At 44.6% G+C, this 20,601-nt stretch overlaps 1 protein-coding gene across 2 annotated transcripts in view; it reads left to right on the forward strand.

Annotated features, from left to right (window-relative positions):
* Positions 1–20,601, forward strand: part of usp40 (ubiquitin specific peptidase 40) — a 43,538-nt gene that overhangs the window by 21,494 nt on the left and 1,443 nt on the right. For both annotated transcript variants that reach the window (XM_058402645.1, XM_058402646.1), the window contains exons 6-30: positions 1,554–1,700; positions 1,932–2,075; positions 2,172–2,300; positions 2,414–2,533; positions 9,862–9,966; positions 10,067–10,373; positions 10,460–10,541; positions 10,661–10,829; positions 10,957–11,041; positions 11,133–11,203; positions 11,286–11,671; positions 11,806–11,947; positions 12,029–12,089; positions 12,452–12,505; positions 12,608–12,696; positions 12,907–12,987; positions 13,070–13,106; positions 13,560–13,624; positions 13,724–13,798; positions 15,555–15,636; positions 15,714–15,778; positions 16,874–16,992; positions 17,417–17,482; positions 17,559–17,790; positions 17,883–17,996. In XM_058402645.1, the coding sequence (XP_058258628.1) occupies positions 1,554–1,700; positions 1,932–2,075; positions 2,172–2,300; positions 2,414–2,533; positions 9,862–9,966; positions 10,067–10,373; positions 10,460–10,541; positions 10,661–10,829; positions 10,957–11,041; positions 11,133–11,203; positions 11,286–11,671; positions 11,806–11,947; positions 12,029–12,089; positions 12,452–12,505; positions 12,608–12,696; positions 12,907–12,987; positions 13,070–13,106; positions 13,560–13,624; positions 13,724–13,798; positions 15,555–15,636; positions 15,714–15,778; positions 16,874–16,992; positions 17,417–17,482; positions 17,559–17,790; positions 17,883–17,996 (3,027 nt within the window). The remainder of the gene's footprint in view (positions 1–1,553; positions 1,701–1,931; positions 2,076–2,171; positions 2,301–2,413; positions 2,534–9,861; positions 9,967–10,066; positions 10,374–10,459; positions 10,542–10,660; positions 10,830–10,956; positions 11,042–11,132; positions 11,204–11,285; positions 11,672–11,805; positions 11,948–12,028; positions 12,090–12,451; positions 12,506–12,607; positions 12,697–12,906; positions 12,988–13,069; positions 13,107–13,559; positions 13,625–13,723; positions 13,799–15,554; positions 15,637–15,713; positions 15,779–16,873; positions 16,993–17,416; positions 17,483–17,558; positions 17,791–17,882; positions 17,997–20,601) is intronic.

The raw sequence follows: 20,601 nt of genomic DNA on the forward strand, positions 1-20,601 counted from the left end.
TTGTGTGTGGTGTGTGTTTGTGTGTGGTGTGTGTTTGTGTGTGTTTGAGTGTGTTTGTGTGTGGTGTGTGTTAGTGTGTGTTTGAATGTGTGGTGTGTTAGTGTGTGTCTGAGTGTGTAGTGTGTGTTTGAGTGTGTGGTGTGTGTTTGAGTGTGTGGTGTGTGTTAGTGAGTGTGTGGTGTGTGTTAGTGTGTGGTGTGTGTTAGTGTGTGGTGTGTGTTAGTGTGTGTAGTGTGTGTGGTGTGTGTTAGTGTGTGTTGGTGTGTGTTGGTGTGTGTTGGTGTGTGTAGTGTGTGTAGTGTGTGTAGTGTGTGTAGTGTGTGTGGTGTGTGTTAGTGTGTGTTTGAGTGTGTTAGTGTGTGTTTGAGTGTGTGGTGTGTGTTAGTGTGTGTTTGAGTATGTGGTGTGTGTTAGTGTGTGTGGTGTGTGTTTGTGTGTGGTGTGTTAGTGTGTGTTAGTGTGTGTGAGTGTGTGGTGTGTGTTAGTGTGTGTTTGAGTGTGTGGTGTGTGTTATTGTGTGTTTGAGTGTGTGGTGTGTGTTAGTGTGTGGTGTGTGTGGTGTGTGTTAGTGTGTGGTGTGTGTTAGTGAGTGTGTGGTGTGTGTTAGTGTGTGGTGTGTGTTAGTGTGTGGTGTGTGTTAGTGTGTGTTTGAGTGTGTGATGTGTGTTAGTGTGTGGTGTGTGTTAGTGTGTGTGTTAGTGTGTGGTGTGTGTTAGTGTGTGTGGTGTGTGTTTGTGTGTGGTGTGTTAGTGTGTGTTAGTGTGTGTGAGTGTGTGGTGTGTGTTAGTGTGTGTTTGAGTGTGTGGTGTGTGTTATTGTGTGTTTGAGTGTGTGGTGTGTGTTAGTGTGTGGTGTGTGTGGTGTGTGTTAGTGAGTGTGTGGTGTGTGTTAGTGAGTGTGTGGTGTGTGTTAGTGTGTGGTGTGTGTTAGTGTGTGGTGTGTGTTAGTGTGTGTTTGAGTGTGTGATGTGTGTTAGTGTGTGGTGTGTGTTAGTGTGTGTTTGAGTGTGTGGTGTGTGTTAGTGTGTGGTGTGTGTTAGTGTGTGGTGTGTGTTAGTGTGTGGTGTGTGTTAGTGTGTGTGTTGTAATAATAAATGACAAAAATAAATGGTGATCAGAATCAGAAAATGTTTTATTGCCAGGTACAGCAAAGGGTCAGCAAAGAGCCCTTTACAGTTCTAGGAATTTGTCTGGGTTCAGGTGTGAACATTTACACAGGTATGAGATGTGTACAGTTTTAGAATAAAGCTAGAATAATTTAAATAAATACTGTATAAAGTGACTTTGTATGAAAAGTAGTGCAATTTAGAAAGTCAAAGTGTCTGTCCAAACATATATACAGATATGAAGTATGTACACAAAGAATGAAATAAATATTGTGTACAGAAGTGAGTTTGAATGAACAGTAGTGCAGTTTAGAATGTGAAACTGACTGTCCGTACGTTTTTAGGGGTGGGGGTCATCTGGGGGTAAGTGGTGATAATATAAGACTGAATATAATATACAAAGCATAAAAAAACACACTCACTTTCTGTCTCACTGTTTTTCTTTCAGGAGGACTTTCTGGACCTGACGGTGTGTGTTCGGGGTGTGAGCAGCCTGGAGGAGGCGCTGTGGAGCATGTTTGTGGAGGAGGAAATGTTTGAGGGAAATAATCTGTATCGCTGCAGTCGCTGTGACCGACTCGTCCAAGCTACCAAGGTCATTATGTTACTGAATCAAATTATACTCAGTATAACTGAGGTCGCAGTACTGAACACTGAGGTCACTGTACTAACCACAGGGGTCACAGTACTGAACACCGAGGTCACAGTACTGACCACTGAGGTCACTACTGACACTGAGGTCATCGTAACCTTAAAGACTGACACAAATTGGATAACTGATAGATACAGTGATTATTATTGTGTGTTTGTGTGTTTGTTTGTGTAGTCTGCTAAACTGAGGAAGCTCCCCCCGTTCCTCACTGTGTCTCTGCTGCGCTTCAGTTTTGACTTTGTGAAGTGTGAGAGGTTTAAAGAGACGAGAAGGTACAGCTTCCCGCTCAGCATCAACTTGCGGCCATTTTCTGAACAGGTAATGTTCTGGAGTTTATTAATGAATTACTAATTTATCAATCAATCATTTTATAAATTAATTATTAATGCTAGTGTGTGTGTGTGTGTGTTACAGTCAGACCAGGCAGACTCGGAGCTGTCCTATGAGCTCTACTCAGTCATCATACACAAAGGTGGATGTTATGGAGGACATTACCATGCCTACATCAAGGATATTGACCAGCTTGGTCACTGGGAGCTGCCTGTGAGTGTGTGTGTTTGGAATTACGTTCAAATCAGTTTTCTGAGTGGTTGTTCAGTGATAATACCTTGTGTATATTGTGTGTGTGTGTGTGTGTGTTGGATGCGGGTGCACAGGAAGACGATATGAAACAGAAGAAGCAGAAAGTCCAGGTGAAGCCGGTCAGCGTGAGTGTGTGTGACTCTGCTGTGGAGAAGGACAATCCTGTGTCTCTGCTAACAGCTGTACTGGCTCAGGTACTGGACTGGTCACTGCAGGTCACTTTTATTTATACTATACTTATTGTTACAAAACAGGTTTATAGAAATATATCAATTCCAGATTTTTTCCAAATTTTAAATTCAGGAATTTATCTCACACACACACACACACACACACACACACACGTACAAACTCATCATCTCACAGTTGTTATTGTCAAATCTGAATCTCGCTCTATCGCTCTCTCTCTCTATGTATATATATTGCTCTCTCCCTATATATATTGCTCTATAACTCTCTCTTTCTCTCTGTCTGTCTCTTATTCTCTCTCTCTATATATATCATTCTATTTCTCTGTCTCTCTTTTTCTCTCTCTGTCTCTCTCAAACCTCAAAAAACTTATATAAACTGTTCTTGCCATCTTACGTATCAGTGTAACCTTATCTATCGAATATCACAGTTTTAACTACGTTCAAACTTTTGCCACAATATAATCGCTCTATTGCACTCTCTCTCTCTCTATCGCTCTATTGCACTCTCTCTCTCTCTCTCTCTCTATCGCTCTATTGCTCTCTCTCTCTCGCTCTATTACACTCTCTCTCTCTCTCTCTCTATCGCTCTATTACACACTCTCTCTATCGCTCTATTGCTCTCTCTCTCTATCGCTCTATTGCTCTCTCTCTCTATCGCTCTATTACACTCTCTCTCTCTCTCTCTCTCTATCGCTCTATTGCTCTCTCTCGCTCTTGCTCTATTGCTCTCTCTCTCTCTCTATCGCTCTATTGCGCTCTCTCTCTCTCTCTCTCTATCGCTCTATTGCTCTCTCTCTCTCTATCGCTCTATTGCTCTCTCTCTATCGCTCTATTGCTCTCTCTCTCTATCGCTCTCTCTCTCTATCGCTCTATTGCTCTCTCTCTCTCTCTATCGCTCTATTACACTCTCTCTCTCTCTATCGCTCTATTGCTCTCTCTCTCTATCGCTCTATTACACTCTCTCTCTCTCTCTATCGCTCTATTGCTCTCTCTCTATCGCTCTATTGCACTCTCTCTCTCTCTCTCTCTCTCTATCGCTCCATTACACTCTCTCTCTCTCTCTATCGCTCTATTGCTCTCTCTCTCTCGCTCTATTACGCTCTCTCTCTCTCTCTCTCTCTCTCTCTCTCTCTATCGCTCTATTGCACTCTCTCTCTCTCTCTCTCTATCGCTCTATTGCACTCTCTCTCTCTCTCTCTCTCTCTCTCTCTCTCTCTCTATCGCTCTATTGCACTCTCTCTCTCTATATCGCTCTATTGCGCTCTCTCTCTCTCTCTCTCTCTCTCTATCGCTCTATTGCGCTCTCTCTCTCTCTCTCGCTCTATTGCACTCTCTCTCTCTCTCTCTCTCTCTATCGCTCTATTGCGCTCTCTCTCTCTCTCTCTCTCTCTATCGCTCTATTGCTCTCTCTATCGCTCTATTGCTCTCTCTCTCTCTCTCTATCGCTCTATCGCTCTCTCTCTCTCTCTATCGCTCTATTGCTCTCTCTCTCTCTCTATCACTCTATTGCTCTCTCTCTATCGCTCTATTGCTCTCTCTCTCTATCGCTCTCTCTCTATCGCTCTCTCTCTCTATCGCTCTATCGCTCTCTCTCTCTCTATCGCTCTATCGCTCTCTCTCGCTCTTGCTCTATTGCTCTCTCTCGCTCTCTATCGCTCTATTGCTCTCTCTCTCTCTCTCTATCGCTCTATTGCTCTCTCTCTCTCTATCGCTCTATTGCTCTCTCTCTCTCTATCGCTCTATTGCGCTCTCTCTCTCTCTATCGCTCTATTGCACTCTCTCTCTCTATATCGCTCTATTGCGCTCTCTCTCTCTATATCGCTCTATTGCGCTCTCTCTCTCTCTCTCTCTCTCTCTATCGCTCTATTGCGCTCTCTCTCTCTCTCTCTCTCTCTCGCTCTATTGCACTCTCTCTCTCTATCGCTCTATTGCACTCTCTCTATCGCTCTATTGCACTCTCTCTCTATCGCTCTCTATCGCTCTGTTGCTCTCTCTCTATCGCTCTATTGCACTTTCTCTCTCTATCGCTCCATTACACTCTCTCTCTCTATCGCTCTATTGCACTCTCTCTCTCTCTCTCTCTCTCTCGCTCTATTGCACTCTCTCTCTAACTCTCTCTCTCTGTCATTCTCTCTCTCTACCTCTCACTCTCTCTCTCTCACCCCATCTCTCTCTCACTCTCTCTCTCTATTTCTCTGTTTAACTCTCTCTCTCTAATATTTATTTTTTCCGTTTAAATATCTTGGATTAATCACTTTGGTGTGTGTGTGTGAGTGAGCAAGCAGTGGTTGTGTGTGTGTGTGTGAGTGTGTGTGTGAGTGTGTGAATCCGAACACCCGTCAGTTTGAGAGTTTGACCCGCCGGCACGGTGTTGGGGTGGTGTCCACGGCGAGTGTTGGGGTGGTGTCCACGGCGAGTGTTGGGGTGGTGTCCACGGCGAGTGTTGGGGTGGTGTCCACGGCGAGTGTTGGGGTGGTGTCCACGGCGAGTGTTGGGGTGGTGTCCACGGCGAGTGTTGGGGAGTGTGTGTTAGTGGTTGGTGATGTGGGGGGACACGAGAACATTGTCACTGTCTCCTGCATGAACAGTGCTGTTGTGGTTTTTTTGAATGAAGTTGACAAAGTAACTAAACTGACTGGGAAGAGAATCGTGATTAATAATGAACTCAGACTGGTTTCCCCCCTACGTTCCCCTGCAAAAAGGTTCTACTGTCCAATGTCCCTCCTTTTATTTCTGATGAAATAATTACTAAAGAGCTTTCTCGGTACGGCCGTCTGGTCTCCCCCATTAAGAGAATCCCCCTTGGCTGTAAGTCCTCACTTGTTAAGCACCTGGTGTCTTTTAGGAGAATGGTTTTCATGGTGTTTAAAGAGGGTGTGGAAGAGCTAAATGCTGTTTTTAAATTCAGTGTTGATGGTTTTGAGTACAACATCTTTGTATCTTCAGATACCGACATTAAATGTTTTAAATGTGGTAGAACAGGGCATCTTGCTCGAGCCTGTCCTGAAAGGCAAAGTGACCCCGGTGTTTCTGAGCGACCGGGGCAGGAAGCAGCTGAGCCGACTGTGGTCGTTCCCCCTTCCTGCTGCACCAGACCTGACAGAGAGCGAACCCCAAGCCCAGCCTGCAGCCCAGAAGCCAACTGGAGGTACAATAACCCCAGAAGAGTCCTGCGCGGCTGAACCGGTCTCAGTAAGGTCCGGAGAGGAAAGGCTCTGCCTGACTGAACCGGACCCGGAGAGGCCATGCTCGGTGGATTCTGGTGCAGTGCTGGAGCTGCCTGCACTGGCAGAGGCAGGCACAGAGGTGCAGAGCTGTCGCTTGGAAGCAGCAGTCACTACACCAGTGCATGGGGATGGGGGAGATGTGGAGATGGAGGGCGAGCTCACTTTTAAAGTACCAAGTAAGAAAAAGAAACAAGGTAAGGGACATGGAAAAAAACAAGCAAAGAAAGAAACAAAAACAGATGATAGAGAGTCAGAGTGAAGATCGTTTGTCAGATTCTGTTTTTACTTTCGCCTCACAAGAGGAACAGCTAAATGTTGTTTACCCTGCTGAGGACATTAAAGAGTTTCTGAGAACCAAAAAAAAAACACTGAGAGCAAAAAATGTGGTATTGGAAGAATTCTTCCCAGACAGGAAACAGTTTATTAATGATGTTAAACATTTCAGAAGAGAAGGTGCTTTTATTGATGTGGAAATCTATCGCTTAAGGAAACTGATCACTAAAGTGAATAAGGAAAATCCTGAGGATGATTTGTAGAATGTGTGCTGTGTTTTATGGTAGAGTGGTTTTTACCCTCTGTTTCTTTATCTATACTTTTTAATGAATGAGATTCATGTTGCGAGCTTGAATGTTAATGGAGCAAGAGAATATAATAAGAGAATTAAGTTATATGAACTCGTGAAGCAAAAGCAGGTTGATGTCATGATGCTGCAGGAAACACACAGCGATCTCAGCAAGGCTGCTGATTGGGTGAAGGAGTGGGATGGGTTGGTCATTTTAAGCCATTACACCTCACTCAGTGGTGGAGTTGCTCTGCTCTTTGTTCGCAGTTTTATTCCATGTTCTTATTCAGTTGAAGAGATTTTAAATGGGAGGCTTTTAAAAGTGAAAGCGTTTTATGAGACTGAGCTTTTAGTTCTTACCTGTGTGTACACTCCCACCAGTGCAGTGGAATGGATGACTTTTTTTAGATAAACTGAACAGTGTCGTTGCTCATAGCGACACTACTAATATTTTAATTTTGGGTGGAGATTTTAACTGCACAACAAATAATTTAGATCGGAATCACACACAACCTTACATGGCCTCCTGTAAGCGCCTGTGGGAGATGATTGAGGCCCATGAGCTAAGTGATGTATGGAGAAACCTAAATAAAAAACAGAGGCAGTACACGTGGGTCCACTCCACAGACAGCGCACTCTCTCTGGTGAGATTAGACTTTTTTCTGTCAGCAGTACACTCTCAACGTCACAAGAGACATTATTAGATCTATGAAAGCTCTGGAGATAGAAATAGTGGAACTCCAGCGTTTGGAGGCCACTGGAAATCGAGGGCATATTGAAGCCCTCAAAAGTAAAAAAGCTAAAATGAATGACCTGTCAGACATCACAGCACAGGGGGCGCTGGTCCGCTCACGCTTCACAAGTGTGACCGAGATGGATGCTCCTTCTAAGTTCTTCTTCAGTTTAGAGCAAAAGAATGGACAGAAAAGATTCATACATGCTGTGCGAACAGAATCAGGGGATCTGAGCCCACTGAAATTCTCCAGCAGACAGTAAGCTTCTACTCAAAGCTATACAGCAGTGAGAGGTCAGGGGCACAGATAGTGGAGGAGAGCTTTCTGAAAGATCTGCCGAAGCTCTCAGAGCAGTAAATGAGATTAATGTTGCGAGCTTGAATGTTAATGGAGCAAGAGAGTATAATAAGAGAATTAAGTCGTATGAACTTGTGAAGCAGAAGCGGATTGATGTCATGATGCTGCAGGAAACCCACAGCGATCTCAGCAATGCACAAGAGACATTATTAGATCTATGAAAGCTCTGGAAATAGAAATAGTGGAACTCCAGCGTTTGGAGGCCACCGGAAATTGAGGGCATATTACAGCAGTGAGAGGTCAGGGGCACAGATAGTGGAGGAGAGCTTTCTGAAAGATCTGCCGAAGCTCTCAGAGCAAGCAGCTAGGGAGCTGGACGGAGAATTGACACTGGCAGAGCTCCACAACACTCTCCAAGGCATGGAGGACGGGTGCCAGGTATAGATGGTCTCCCTGTTGAATTCTACAAGGCTTTCTGGGCAGTAATAGGGCAGGGCGTGTTGGAGGTCCTACAGGACCGCATGAATGTCGGTCAGCTGCCGCTGAGTTGCAGGAGGGCCGTTCTGACCCTGCTGCCAAAAAAGGGAGACCTGACCCACCTGAAGAACTGGCGCCCGGTGTCACTACTGTGCACTGAGTTATAAGCTGCTCTCAAAAGCATTAGCATTATTAGGGTTGAGCATGAATACTTGTGGAAGGTGCTGGAAACCTTTGGGCTCAACCCAGGTTTTATAGCCATGATCAAGGTGTTGTACAGTGAAATTGAGTGTATTGAAGGTTAATGGTGATTTATGTGCTCCATGTTGAGAGATATCAGGCAAGGCTGTGCTTTGTCAGGCATGCTTTACATATTAGCAATTAAACCTCTTTTGAATAAACTGAGAAGTAATCTTTTTGGTTTTAACATTCCACACACCAGTACCTCTATCTGTCTGTCAGCATATGCAGATGACCTGGTAGTAATAATAGACTCACAGAATGATATTTTAAATGACTTTCAGGTTTTATCCTCTGCAAAAAAGTCAACTGGACCAAAAGTGAAGCCATTTTAGTTGGGGAGTGGGGAGGAGAGCAGCCTTCACTACCAGGGGGTCTAGTGTGGGAAAAAAAGTGATTTTAAGTACTTGGGTGTCTACCTGGAGAATAACATTCATTTTAAATAAAAACTGGGAAGTCTCTGTAGAACACGTGAAGAGCAGACTGAGCAGGTGGAAACAGCTGGTCCCAAGAATGTCCTACAGGGGGCGAACGCTGGTCATCAGCAGCCTCGCAGCAACAGCCAAGCAGGCGTGCCTGGATCCGCCGCCGAACCTGCTGGCAAACATCCAGGCCCTGCTGGTGGACTTCTTTTGGGACGGTCTACACTGGATTCCTCAGAGCATCCTTCACCTGCCCAAAGAGGAAGGGGGCAGGGGCTGATCCATTTAGCCAGCAGAACTGCAGCTATCCGCCTTCAGTTCCTCCAGAGACTCCTCACTGGTCCCAAAGACTTAATATGGAGAGCAGCAGCCCATGGACTTTTACACAAGGTCTGTGTACTGGGGCTAGACTGAACTTTGTTTTTTAACGGACACCAAAACGCTGGATGTTTATGGATTACCGGGTTTTTACCGTGGACTCTTTAAAATCTGGAACTGTTTTAGAAAACAAAACAAGGGCTACATAATGCTACACTGGCTGCTGGAGGAACCCCTTTTCCCCAGCTGGACATCACTCCTGACCTTGACGGGTCTGAAGGTCCGCTCCTGGAGTACTGTGGTAAAGCAGAGATGGACTTTGGGTCAGTGTCGGGGAAGCTGCTCTACAGAGCGTGTGTAAAGGTTTTAAACAAGAAAAAGCTGAGTGGGAGGGTGGACACCCCATGGAGAAGTGTACATGGTTTTACTGATGATTTTAAACCGGAGTGGACGCACTGTATAAACCACCGTTAACTAAAAAAGCTGCTGACCTCCAATGGAGGATTTTACACTGTATTATCTCTGTGAACTCTTTTATTTCTGTTTTAAATCCTGATGTTGCACATGATTGTCCTTTTTGTTCACAGAGAGAAACAGTTTTTCATGCTTTTATTCACTGCTCCAGGTTACAGTCACTGTTTGTGTTTTTACGGAGCATTTTAAGGGCTTTTAATGTTGTTTTTACTTTTCAGCGTTTTATTTTTGGTTTTAAGTACGTCAGGAAACACCGGTTCAGGTGTCAACTGATTAATTTTATATCTGGTCAGGCCAAAATGGTGATGTACCTGAGCAGAAAGAACAAGATGGCACAAAATACAGACCGTGATGCTAAAAGAATTTTCTCCAGAGCTAAACTAATCCTCACTATTTTTAACTATCCTCTGCTGTACTGAACCCAAGTTATTAAAATGGTTTTAATATGTATTTATTTATTCATTTATTTATTGAGTCACTATGGTCTATATATAATGTGACTTGTTTAAATAAAGGACTGTAAATATATGTATATATATACTGTATATATATATAATCTTTCTCTCTCTCTGTCCATCAGGAGTCAGGGAGCGTCCTGTTGGATCAGCTTGGTCAGAAGTTAATGGAGAAAATCGGCTGTTCCTGGAATAAGAAATACAGGAAGCAGCATGGACCAATAAAAAAGGTCTTATACAGTGTTACTTAGCATCAATGCTAACGTTCGTGTGTGTGTTCTACTTCTAATGTATACGGGATTGTGTGTGTGTGTGTGTGTGCGCGTTTAGTTTCTGCAGTCTAACCCTGACGTGTTTGTGTTGCTGGGGAACGGCTCCCGTGTGGTCCTCAGAAACCCAGCAGAAACACCCGAGCAGGGTGAAGAACCAAAATCTGTGGCAGAGCGTGTCCAGGAGGAGCTGGAGGCAGGGTCAGACTCTGGTTTGGAAGCGGAGCCTATGAGCGGGCAGTGGTTTGACCTGAATGACTCGACGGTGACGGCGATCAGGGAGAGTGACATCATGAAACAGTATGAGGGAAAAGAGAGCGCGTACATGCTGTTCTACAGGAAACATACACTGCAGAGACCACAGCATGGTGTGTGTGCGTGCAAAGAAAATGTTTTTAACTAATTCATATTCAGCACTATTGTGTCTGATGGTGCGTGTGTGTGTGTAACACAGCAGTGGGAAATCCTGCATTTGGAGTTCCTGCTCATCTGCTGCAAATGGTGCAGGAGGAAAATGACGAGCTTCAGCAGAGGAGGTAATCAGACGAGGGTTGGAATCTAGATTCTTATTCCATGCTGGCTCTCAGAGTCCTGACCGGTGTCCATCAACTCCAGAGTCCACTAATTACAGCCCAGATTTGTTGTTGTTGTTTAGGGCAGAGTTTGAGATCAGCAGTAACAGTATCGATGTCCGGCTCCACTTTGCTTCTCATTACTGTGTTGAGAATGGAGCACTAAAGCTCACTGACAAGGACAAGGACACCGTCACCCTGGGCATTGACCGCAGGAGGACGGTGGGAGACCTGAGACTGGCCATTTACCAGGTAACATTATCAGACTGGGACATGATCTCATCTCTCCTCCACTTTTCTTTGTTCACTACAATTCAGCTTCTGCGGTGAAGTAAAGGAGAGAAACTGGAACTGTGTGTGTGTGTGTGTTTTTCTTCAGATTCAGGATGCATGGAAAGGGGACCTGGCACTGACGATTGCTAAGACCCTGCCAGCAGGACTACACCTGTATGACACGCTGACAGGTAACACACATTCTAGTTAACGTTAATTCTTTGTGAGATAACTCCGTAATATTATATGCACTGTTTAATATTACATTGTGTGTGTGTGTAGATGATCAGCAGTTATTGTCCAGTGCTGGAGTGTATAATTGCTCTGATCTGTTTGTTTGGAATGGGACAGAGGTAACACGCACAACACCAAAACACCACAGTAATGTACGCATTGTTAGAACATAAAATACAACCTTGTGTGTGTGTATTTTAGGTGAATGGTGTGTGTGTGCAATCTGGAGCTGAGTGTGAACCATTGCTTTTGAACATCCTGAGGCCAGGTGGGGCGGAGCTGGACTCCGTGGGCGTGGTTGGTGATCAGTCAGTAGGCGAGGCCTCAGAACCAGATGCCTCTGGACTTGTGCATATGATGCAGGGGTTTTCGGGCGGGGCCACGTTGGGCGGGGTGCGGGAAGCTCTGAGCCTGCCAGAGGCTCTGGTGTGTCAGCAGGCAAAAGGGGTTGGGCCAGGTGGAGAGGGAGGTGGGGCCAGCAGGTGGAAGGTGTGTTCGCCTGAGGCCATGAGGAGGACACTGAGAGAACTCACACTCCGGGATGGAGACACGCTGCTGCTGCTGCCACACACACACCTGAACAACAGGTCAGGGGGTCAATCTGAATCTCCTTTCAGCTAATTCTGAAGATTCATCTGGGTTAGGGTTAACTTTAATGTAAATATATATATTGAATTCTCCTGCAGCTCTTTTTTATTCACCTGTTTATTTTTGACTGCAGTGTCTTCAGCGTTAGTGAAGATGTGGTCACTGTGATGACCCCGTCAGACTGTCGCTGGCTGCAGGTGGAGTTTCACACACACACCACACGTGAGGAAGAGGAGGAGAAGAAGGTGATGAAGATTCCTGCTGCAGGAAGCACAGTAAGTAAGCAAGCACACACACATGCACGCATACACACACATACACATTTACACTGTGTGTGTGTTTGTGTGTGTATGTAGTTGCTGAGTGAGGTGAAACAGAGAGCGCTGGAAGAGATGCAGGTGCAGGAGCACTTCACAGGTAACCGTCTACACTCCTGACTCCAGTGAATCATTCCTCCAGGTGTCCTTACCTAACCCTAATCCAGATGTTCCTACCTAACTCTAATCCAGGTGTTCCTGCCTAAACCTAATCCAGGTGTTCCTGCCTAAACCTAATCCAGGTGTTCCTGCCTAAACCTAATCCAGGTGTTCTAACCTAAACCTAATCCAGGTGTTCTAACCTAAACCTAATCCAGGTGTTCTAACCTAAACCTAATCCAGGTGTTCTAACCTAACTCTAATCCAGGTGTTCTAACCTAACCCTAATCCAGGTGTTCTAACCTAACCCTAATCCAGGTATTAAAGAGTAACAGTCTCTCTCTTTTTCTATCTGTATCTCAGGTGGTGTGTGTTGTTTAAGAGAGAGAGACAGAACAGGAAAATATTTACCACCAGGTATACCTTTACTGTACGATACAAATTAACCAATCACATGCTACCCTGCACCATACGTCATTCTTTTGTGTGTGTGTGTGTGTGTGTGTGTGTGTTCTATAGTCTGTGAATACCTTAGTGTGCGTGATGCAGGTATTAAGTTGATGACATCACTGTGCTTGTGTCCTGGACACTCCCCAAATGCCTCCCAGGTAAAAATAAATTAGGGTTTTGGAGAAAGTGAAATATTTAAATCCTTTAAGCCACTCCCACTTGGGTGCTTAGTGATAATGTATAAATCTTTTCTTAATGGAAAGACTCTTAATTTGGTCAAAAGAACTCCATTCAGGAAAGTAAACAAGTGAAAGTAATAAAATCAGTAAAGAGACGTGTGTGTAAATGTGTGCGTTTGTGTCCTGCAGCTCTTCCTGTTCTTCAGTGTGGCACCACCTACAGCCCCGGAGCTGGAGATAATCGTGGAGCAGACAATAACTGTGAAGGAGGTGTGTGTCAGTGTCTGAATGTGTGTGTGTGTCTGTGTGTGAATCTGTGTGTGTTTAATCCTGCTTCTCTGTGTGGTTACAGTGTTTGATGGTGATGCTGCAGAAGGCTGGACTCACCGGTAAAAACTCACTCATTCTCTGGCAGGAGGGGTTAGGGTGAAGTCTGGAGGGTGTAGGGTGTGGTTTTGGAGGGTTGGGGTGTAGTTTTGGAGGGGTTAGGATGTAGTCTGGAGGGGTTAGGATATAATCTGGAGGGGTTAGGGTGTAGTCTGGAGGGGTTAGGGTGTAGTCTGGAGGGGTTAGGGTGTAGTCTGGAGGGGTTAGGATGTAATCTGGAGGGGTTAGGGTGTAGTCTGGAGGGGTTAGGGTGTAGTCTGGAGGGGTTAGGGTGCAGGGTGTAGGTAGGAGAAGTTAGTGTGTGGTTGTGTGGTTGCAGGGTGTAGTGTGTAGAGATAGCAGTGTGTATCGTTTAGGAGAAAGAGTGGAAGAATAAGGACGTTAAGATAATCTATCTAAACATCTACCGGGTTATTGATGTAATTGTTTCTCTTTGTGTGTGTTTATATGTGCAGGAACATGCTGGCACTTGAGAAGGATGGATTGGTGTGAGGAGGTTGGGGAGCCCCTGACAGATGAAGTACAGTACAACACACACACACACACACAGTATGTCTCCGTGGACCACTAAAAAGTATAAATATCTGTTTTCTAACACTAAATAAGCTGTGTGTGTTAGAATGCCTCTCTTTTGGACGTGGGAGTAGTTAATGGAGAAACACTTGTGATTACTGAGGGACAACTTCCTCCAAAGGTAGGCCACATGACCACACATTTCACATCACATGACCACACAGGCACTTCATGCACGTCATCACAGACGCTGATAACACACGTTTCTTATGTTGTATGTATATGTAATGTCGGACTGTGTTTTGCTGTGATTATGGCGTGTATTCGCCGTGGCATGGTTTGGATGGGCTTATACAGTTACAAGAGTTATTTATCCCCAAGCTCTTGTTCTGATGATGGGAGAGTCGGGCCACTGCATAAAGTCTTCTCCAGAACATCTCAAAGATTCTCAATGGGATTAAGGTCTGGAAGTCAGTCCATGTGTGAAGATGATGTCTCCCGCTCCCTGAACCTCTCTTTCACAGTTTCAGCCTGATGAATCCTGGCCTTGTCATCCTGAAATATGCCGTGCTATCAGGGACGAAAGAATCTGTCAATGGAAAATCCTGGGCATTCAGAATATTCAGGTTGTCAGATGACCTGAGCAACTGAAGCAGCCCCAGATCATTACACTGCCCCCACAGGCTTGTATGCCTGGCTCTATGCTTGGGGGCATCTGCCTCTCTTCTTATCCAGATGCACTCTGGAACAGGGAAAATCGGGACTCATCAGGTCACATGACCTTTGTTCCATTGCTCCAGAGTCCAGCAAACAAGGCTTTTTTTTTTTCTTTTTTTTTTTTAAAAAAGCCTCACTGATAAATGGTTCTCTTAAGACTGTAGTGGAAATGTTCTTACTTTTACTATTGAACATGGGTGTGAGTTCTGCTTTTTTAATGTTTTGAGTGGTCAGTTTTTAACCCAGTGTTAATCCTTTTAGCAGTCTAATTAGTTGTTTTCTTTGTTTAATGCAGATCAGTGACCTCTCTGAAACAATAGTTTCTTTTCCAAAACCACAGGACATGTCTCCTGACTGAGAAAGAAATAAGAAGCTACTCACTGCATCCATTAGAGTTAAATAAATTGTTACCATCTGAAACTCATTAATCACTGCAGTAACTATCCAATGGAAGGTGCTCTCTCTCTTTCTCTCTCTCACAACTGACCACAGCAACAAGACACAAGGTAGTTCTACTGCATCAGCAAGATCTCTCCCAGGAACAGATCTTAAAACAGACTGGAGTTTTAGGATGTGATGATCAAGAAATTTAGAAGCAGCACAAAGAATCGGCGATGTTGAAGATCATAGATGCAGTAGATGAACTGTGGCCAAAAATCCAGACCTCCGTTGGAGATTTGATCAGGATTAAATGTGTCCTGAATGCTGAGAAATCCAGGCAGATACTGATCCATCATGCAGCCCCATCAGGGAGGCGTCTGATTGACCCCAAATTTATTCTACAACCCAAACACACAGCCAACGTCATTAACAACTATCTTCACCCTAGAGAAGATCAAGGAGTCCTGGAAGTGAGGGTTTGACCTCTACAGAACACTGACCTCCACATCATCCAGTCTGTCTGAGATTACATGAAGAGACAGAAGGATTTCAGATCTACAGAAGAGCTGAGCTTAGTTCTCCAAGATGTTTGGAACAACTGACCTGCAGAGATTGATCGATCGATCGATCTATCGATCGATCGATCGATCTATCTCTATCTATCTATCTATCTATCTATCTATCTATCTATCTATCTATCTATCTATCTATCTATCTATCTATCTATCTATCTATCTATCTATCTATCTATCTCTGCAGTTATCTAATTAGCCAATTATGTGACAGCAGATCAATGCTTATAGACACAGGTCAAGAGAATAGGTGTGTGTGTGTTTCAGGGGTTTCTGAGATTGCCAGTGAGCTGGTTTATGGATCAGAGTGATTGTGAGAGAAATCAAACAACACAATTACACACTACAGGTTAGACACACACACACATACACACACACACACATCATTATCATATAATGCACTGATTTTGTGTGTGTGTGTTTCAGAGCTGCAGTCTGTAGGATGTGTTGAAATTTCAGAAGAGGCGTCACTATACGAGCTCAGGTGTCAGGTATTTTTCACACTACATCCTACACACTAAACCCTACACACTAAACCCTACACCCTAAACTCTACACACTAAAGCATACTCTCTAAAACTTACATCCTACACCTAAAATCTCCACTCCTACACTCTACACCTACGCCCTATACGTCACACACAACACAATACACACTCCATTCTACTGAGGATCATATCAGGTGACATGGAGGAAGTCCACATCTGCTCCACCCAGACTGTCCACTGGTGTCCCCTGGAGTGCAGTGCCCAGTCCTCTTCCATTGTCCTGCTCTAGCCGCTGTGTCTCAGTGAGGTTGTATCCTCTCATCGGTTTTCCTGAGACTGCTGTTTAGATGACCTGGAGCACATCCTCTCCTTTCCTCCTCAGACACATACAGAACATTTCTGCTTAAATCTAAACACGTCTGGTGGACATTTCATTATGGACAGCAGCTCATCAGCTGAACCTAAATCTCAGCAGCACCAAGCTTCTGTATATCCATGCTGATTTGTCCTCATGTCAGGATTTTGTGATCTCCCTGGAAAACACTCGGCTCTTTCCATCTGCACCCAACCTTGGTATAACCGTGGACAACCGAGTGTCCTTCTCAGCTCACGTCACTAACCTGACACTCTTGTGCTGGTATCACCTTTACATCATCAGGGGGACATTTCTGTCCACACAGGCCACTCTGGAGACTGGGCTTGCAACTCTTTTCTAGCAGCTCTGCCTGGGAGAACCATCTGACATCTTCACTTTGCATTCTCCCACAATCCACTGGGTTCCTGAAGCTGCTGTGTCAGGTTTAAAATCCTCATGCCTGCCTACAAAGCCAAAAATACACAACACTCATATACCTTAAAGTTCTTCTCACTCCCTGCACTGCTCCATGCTCCCTCTGATCCCCTAATACTGCTTCACTCATCCACTATCTCTCAGGGTACAAGGAAGACCTCCATGAACATCACCATGCTCTTGTTCTGCACTTCGCCTGGCTGGAGAAGAGCTGAGTCTCTGACAGTTTTCAGAGGAACACTGTGTACTAATCTCTTCAACAGGGTCTTGTCAAATACACGACAGTTATAATGAGTGTGTGTGTGTAGGTGCTGACTTTGCCTGCACTGGTGCAGGTGTGTGTTCCATCTCCTGAATTTCTACGTCTTTGGTTGGTGGAGAGGAAAAAACTGATCAGGATCCTCAGAGGAAACCAACTCACACTCAGGTACACACACACACAAGCATATGCACATATACACACACACACACACAAGCATATGCACATATACACACACACATATATATACACACACACACACAAGCATATGCACATATACACACACACACACACAAACACAAGCATATGCACATATACACACACACACACACACACAAGCATATGCACATATACACACACACACACACACACACACACACACACAAGCATATGCACATATACACACACACACACACACAAGCATATGCACATATACACACACACAAACACAAGCATATGCACATATACACAAACACAAGCATATGCACATATACACAAACACAAGCATATGCACATATACACACACACAAACACAAGCATATGCACATATACACACACACAGGAACACATAACTCTGTCTTTGTCTCTTTAGGAAGTTGAAGTTGACTGTGGGATCTGAGGTTTGTGCGCAGAAGCTGCAGTGTGAGGAGAACCTCGGGTAAGTCATTGTGTAATAAGTGTACACACACACACACACACACACACACATTAATGTGTGTATTTTTGCTGTTTAGGCTGAAGGACATCCTGCTGCGTCTGCAGGTGGGTGTTGCCAAAGATGAGGTGGGTGTGTCCGAAGAGAGTGCCTATTTCCCCACCCATGAGTTTGTGTGGGAGGCTGGGTTAGATTCCTCCCCTAGGGGGCTGTACCACGCTGTCTCCGCCCACTGTGGAATCTCACCTGAGAACCTGCTGCTTGCTAAACACCAGCCTGAACAGTGCAGCTGGATTACTATCAACTACGGGGTGAGTGAGTAGCGGAGAGGGAGACGAACTGGGGGAGAGTGAGACAGACTGAGTGAAACAGCAGTATAACGTGTGTGTGTGTGTGTGTTTAGATTCAGTCGGTGTCCAAACAAAAGAAGAAAAAACAGAATAAGAGTAATGGTAAAGGTGTGAACCTGCAGGGGGCGCCATACTGCCTCAGAGACGGAGACACTATAGCAGTGAAGGTACACACACAGAAACACAAGCAGAAAGACACAAACACAAGCAGAAAGACACACACAGAAACACAAGCAGAAAGACACACACACACACACACACACAGACAGAAACACAAGCAGAAAGACACACACACAGAAACACAAGCAGAAAGACACACACACACACACACACACAGAAACACAAGCAGAAAGACACACACACAGAAACACAAGCAGAAAGACACACACACAAGCAGAAAGACACACACGCAGAAACACAAGCAGAAAGACACACACACACAAACACAAGCAGAAAGACACAGAAACACAAGCAGAAAGACACACACACACAAACACAAGCAGAAACACACACGCAGAAACACAAGCAGAAAGACACACACACAGAAACACAAGCAGAAAGACACACACACACACACACACAGACAGAAACACAAGCAGAAAGACACACACAGACAGAAACACAAGCAGAAAGACACACACAGAAACACAAGCAGAAAGACACACACGCAGAAACACAAGCAGAAACACACACACAGAAACACAAGCAGAAAGACACACACAGAAACACAAGCTGAAAGACACACACACACAAACACAAGCTGAAAGACACACACACACAAACACAAGCTGAAAGACACACACACAGAAACACAAGCAGAAAGACACAGAAACACAAGCAGAAAGACACACACACAGAAACACAAGCAGAAAGACACACACACAGAAACACAAGCAGAAAGACACACACACAGAAACACAAGCAGAAAGACACACACACACAAACACAAGCAGAAAGACACACAAACACAAGCAGAAAGACACACAAACACAAGCAGAAAGACACACAAACACAAGCAGAAAGACACACAAACACAAGCAGAAAGACACACAAACACAAGCAGAAAGACACACAAACACAAGCAGAAAGACACACACACAGAAACACAAGCAGAAAGACACACACACAGAAACACAAGCAGAAAGACACACACACACACACACAAACACAAGCAGAAAGACACACACACAGAAACACAAGCTGAAAGACACACACACACACACACACACACAAGCAGAAAGACACACACACAGAAACACAAGCTGAAAGACACACACACAGAAACACAAGCAGAAAGACACACACACAGAAACACAAGCTGAAAGACACACACACACAAACACAAGCAGAAAGACACACACACAGAAACACAAGCAGAAAGACACACACACAGAAACACAAGCTGAAAGACACACACACAGAAACACAAGCAGAAAGACACACACACAGAAACACAAGCAGAAAGACACACACACACAAACACAAGCAGAAAGACACACACACACAAACACAAGCAGAAAGACACACACACACAGAAACACAAGCAGAAAGACACACACACACAAACACAAGCAGAAAGACACACACACACAAACACAAGCAGAAAGACACACACACACAAACACAAGCAGAAAGACACACACACAGAAACACAAGCTGAAAGACACACACACAGAAACACAAGCAGAAAGACACACACACAGAAACACAAGCAGAAAGACACACACACAGAAACACAAGCTGAAAGACACACACACAGAAACACAAGCTGAAAGACACACACACACAAACACAAGCTGAAAGACACACACACACACAAACACAAGCTGAAAGACACACACACAGAAACACAAGCAGAAAGACACACACACAGAAACACAAGCAGAAAGACACACACACAGAAACACAAGCTGAAAGACACACACACAGAAACACAAGCAGAAAGACACACACACAGAAACACAAGCTGAAAGACACACACACAGAAACACAAGCTGAAAGACACACACACACAAACACAAGCTGAAAGACACACACACAGAAACACAAGCTGAAAGACACACACACACAAACACAAGCTGAAAGACACACACACAGAAACACAAGCTGAAAGACACACACACACAAACACAAGCTGAAAGACACACACACACAAACACAAGCTGAAAGACACACACACAGAAACACAAGCAGAAAGACACACACACACAGAAACACAAGCAGAAAGACACAGAAACACAAGCAGAAAGACACACAAACACAAGCTGAAAGACACACACACAAACACAAGCTGAAAGACACACACACACAAACACAAGCTGAAAGACACACACACACAAACACAAGCTGAAAGACACACACACAGAAACACAAGCTGAAAGACACACACACAGAAACACAAGCTGAAAGACACACACACAGAAACACAAGCAGAAAGACACACACACACACAGAAACACAAGCTGAAAGACACACACACAGAAACACAAGCAGAAAGACACACACACACACACAAACACAAGCTGAAAGACACACACACAGAAACACAAGCAGAAAGACACACACACAGAAACACAAGCTGAAAGACACACACACAGAAACACAAGCAGAAAGACACACACACACACAGAAACACAAGCAGAAAGACACACACACAGAAACACAAGCAGAAAGACACACACACAGAAACACAAGCAGAAAGACACAGAAACACAAGCAGAAAGACAGAAACACAAGCAGAAAGACACACACACACAAACACAAGCAGAAAGA

Source organism: Hemibagrus wyckioides, linkage group LG11 (genome assembly GCF_019097595.1).
Source record: "Hemibagrus wyckioides isolate EC202008001 linkage group LG11, SWU_Hwy_1.0, whole genome shotgun sequence".
NCBI lineage: Eukaryota > Metazoa > Chordata > Actinopteri > Siluriformes > Bagridae > Hemibagrus > Hemibagrus wyckioides.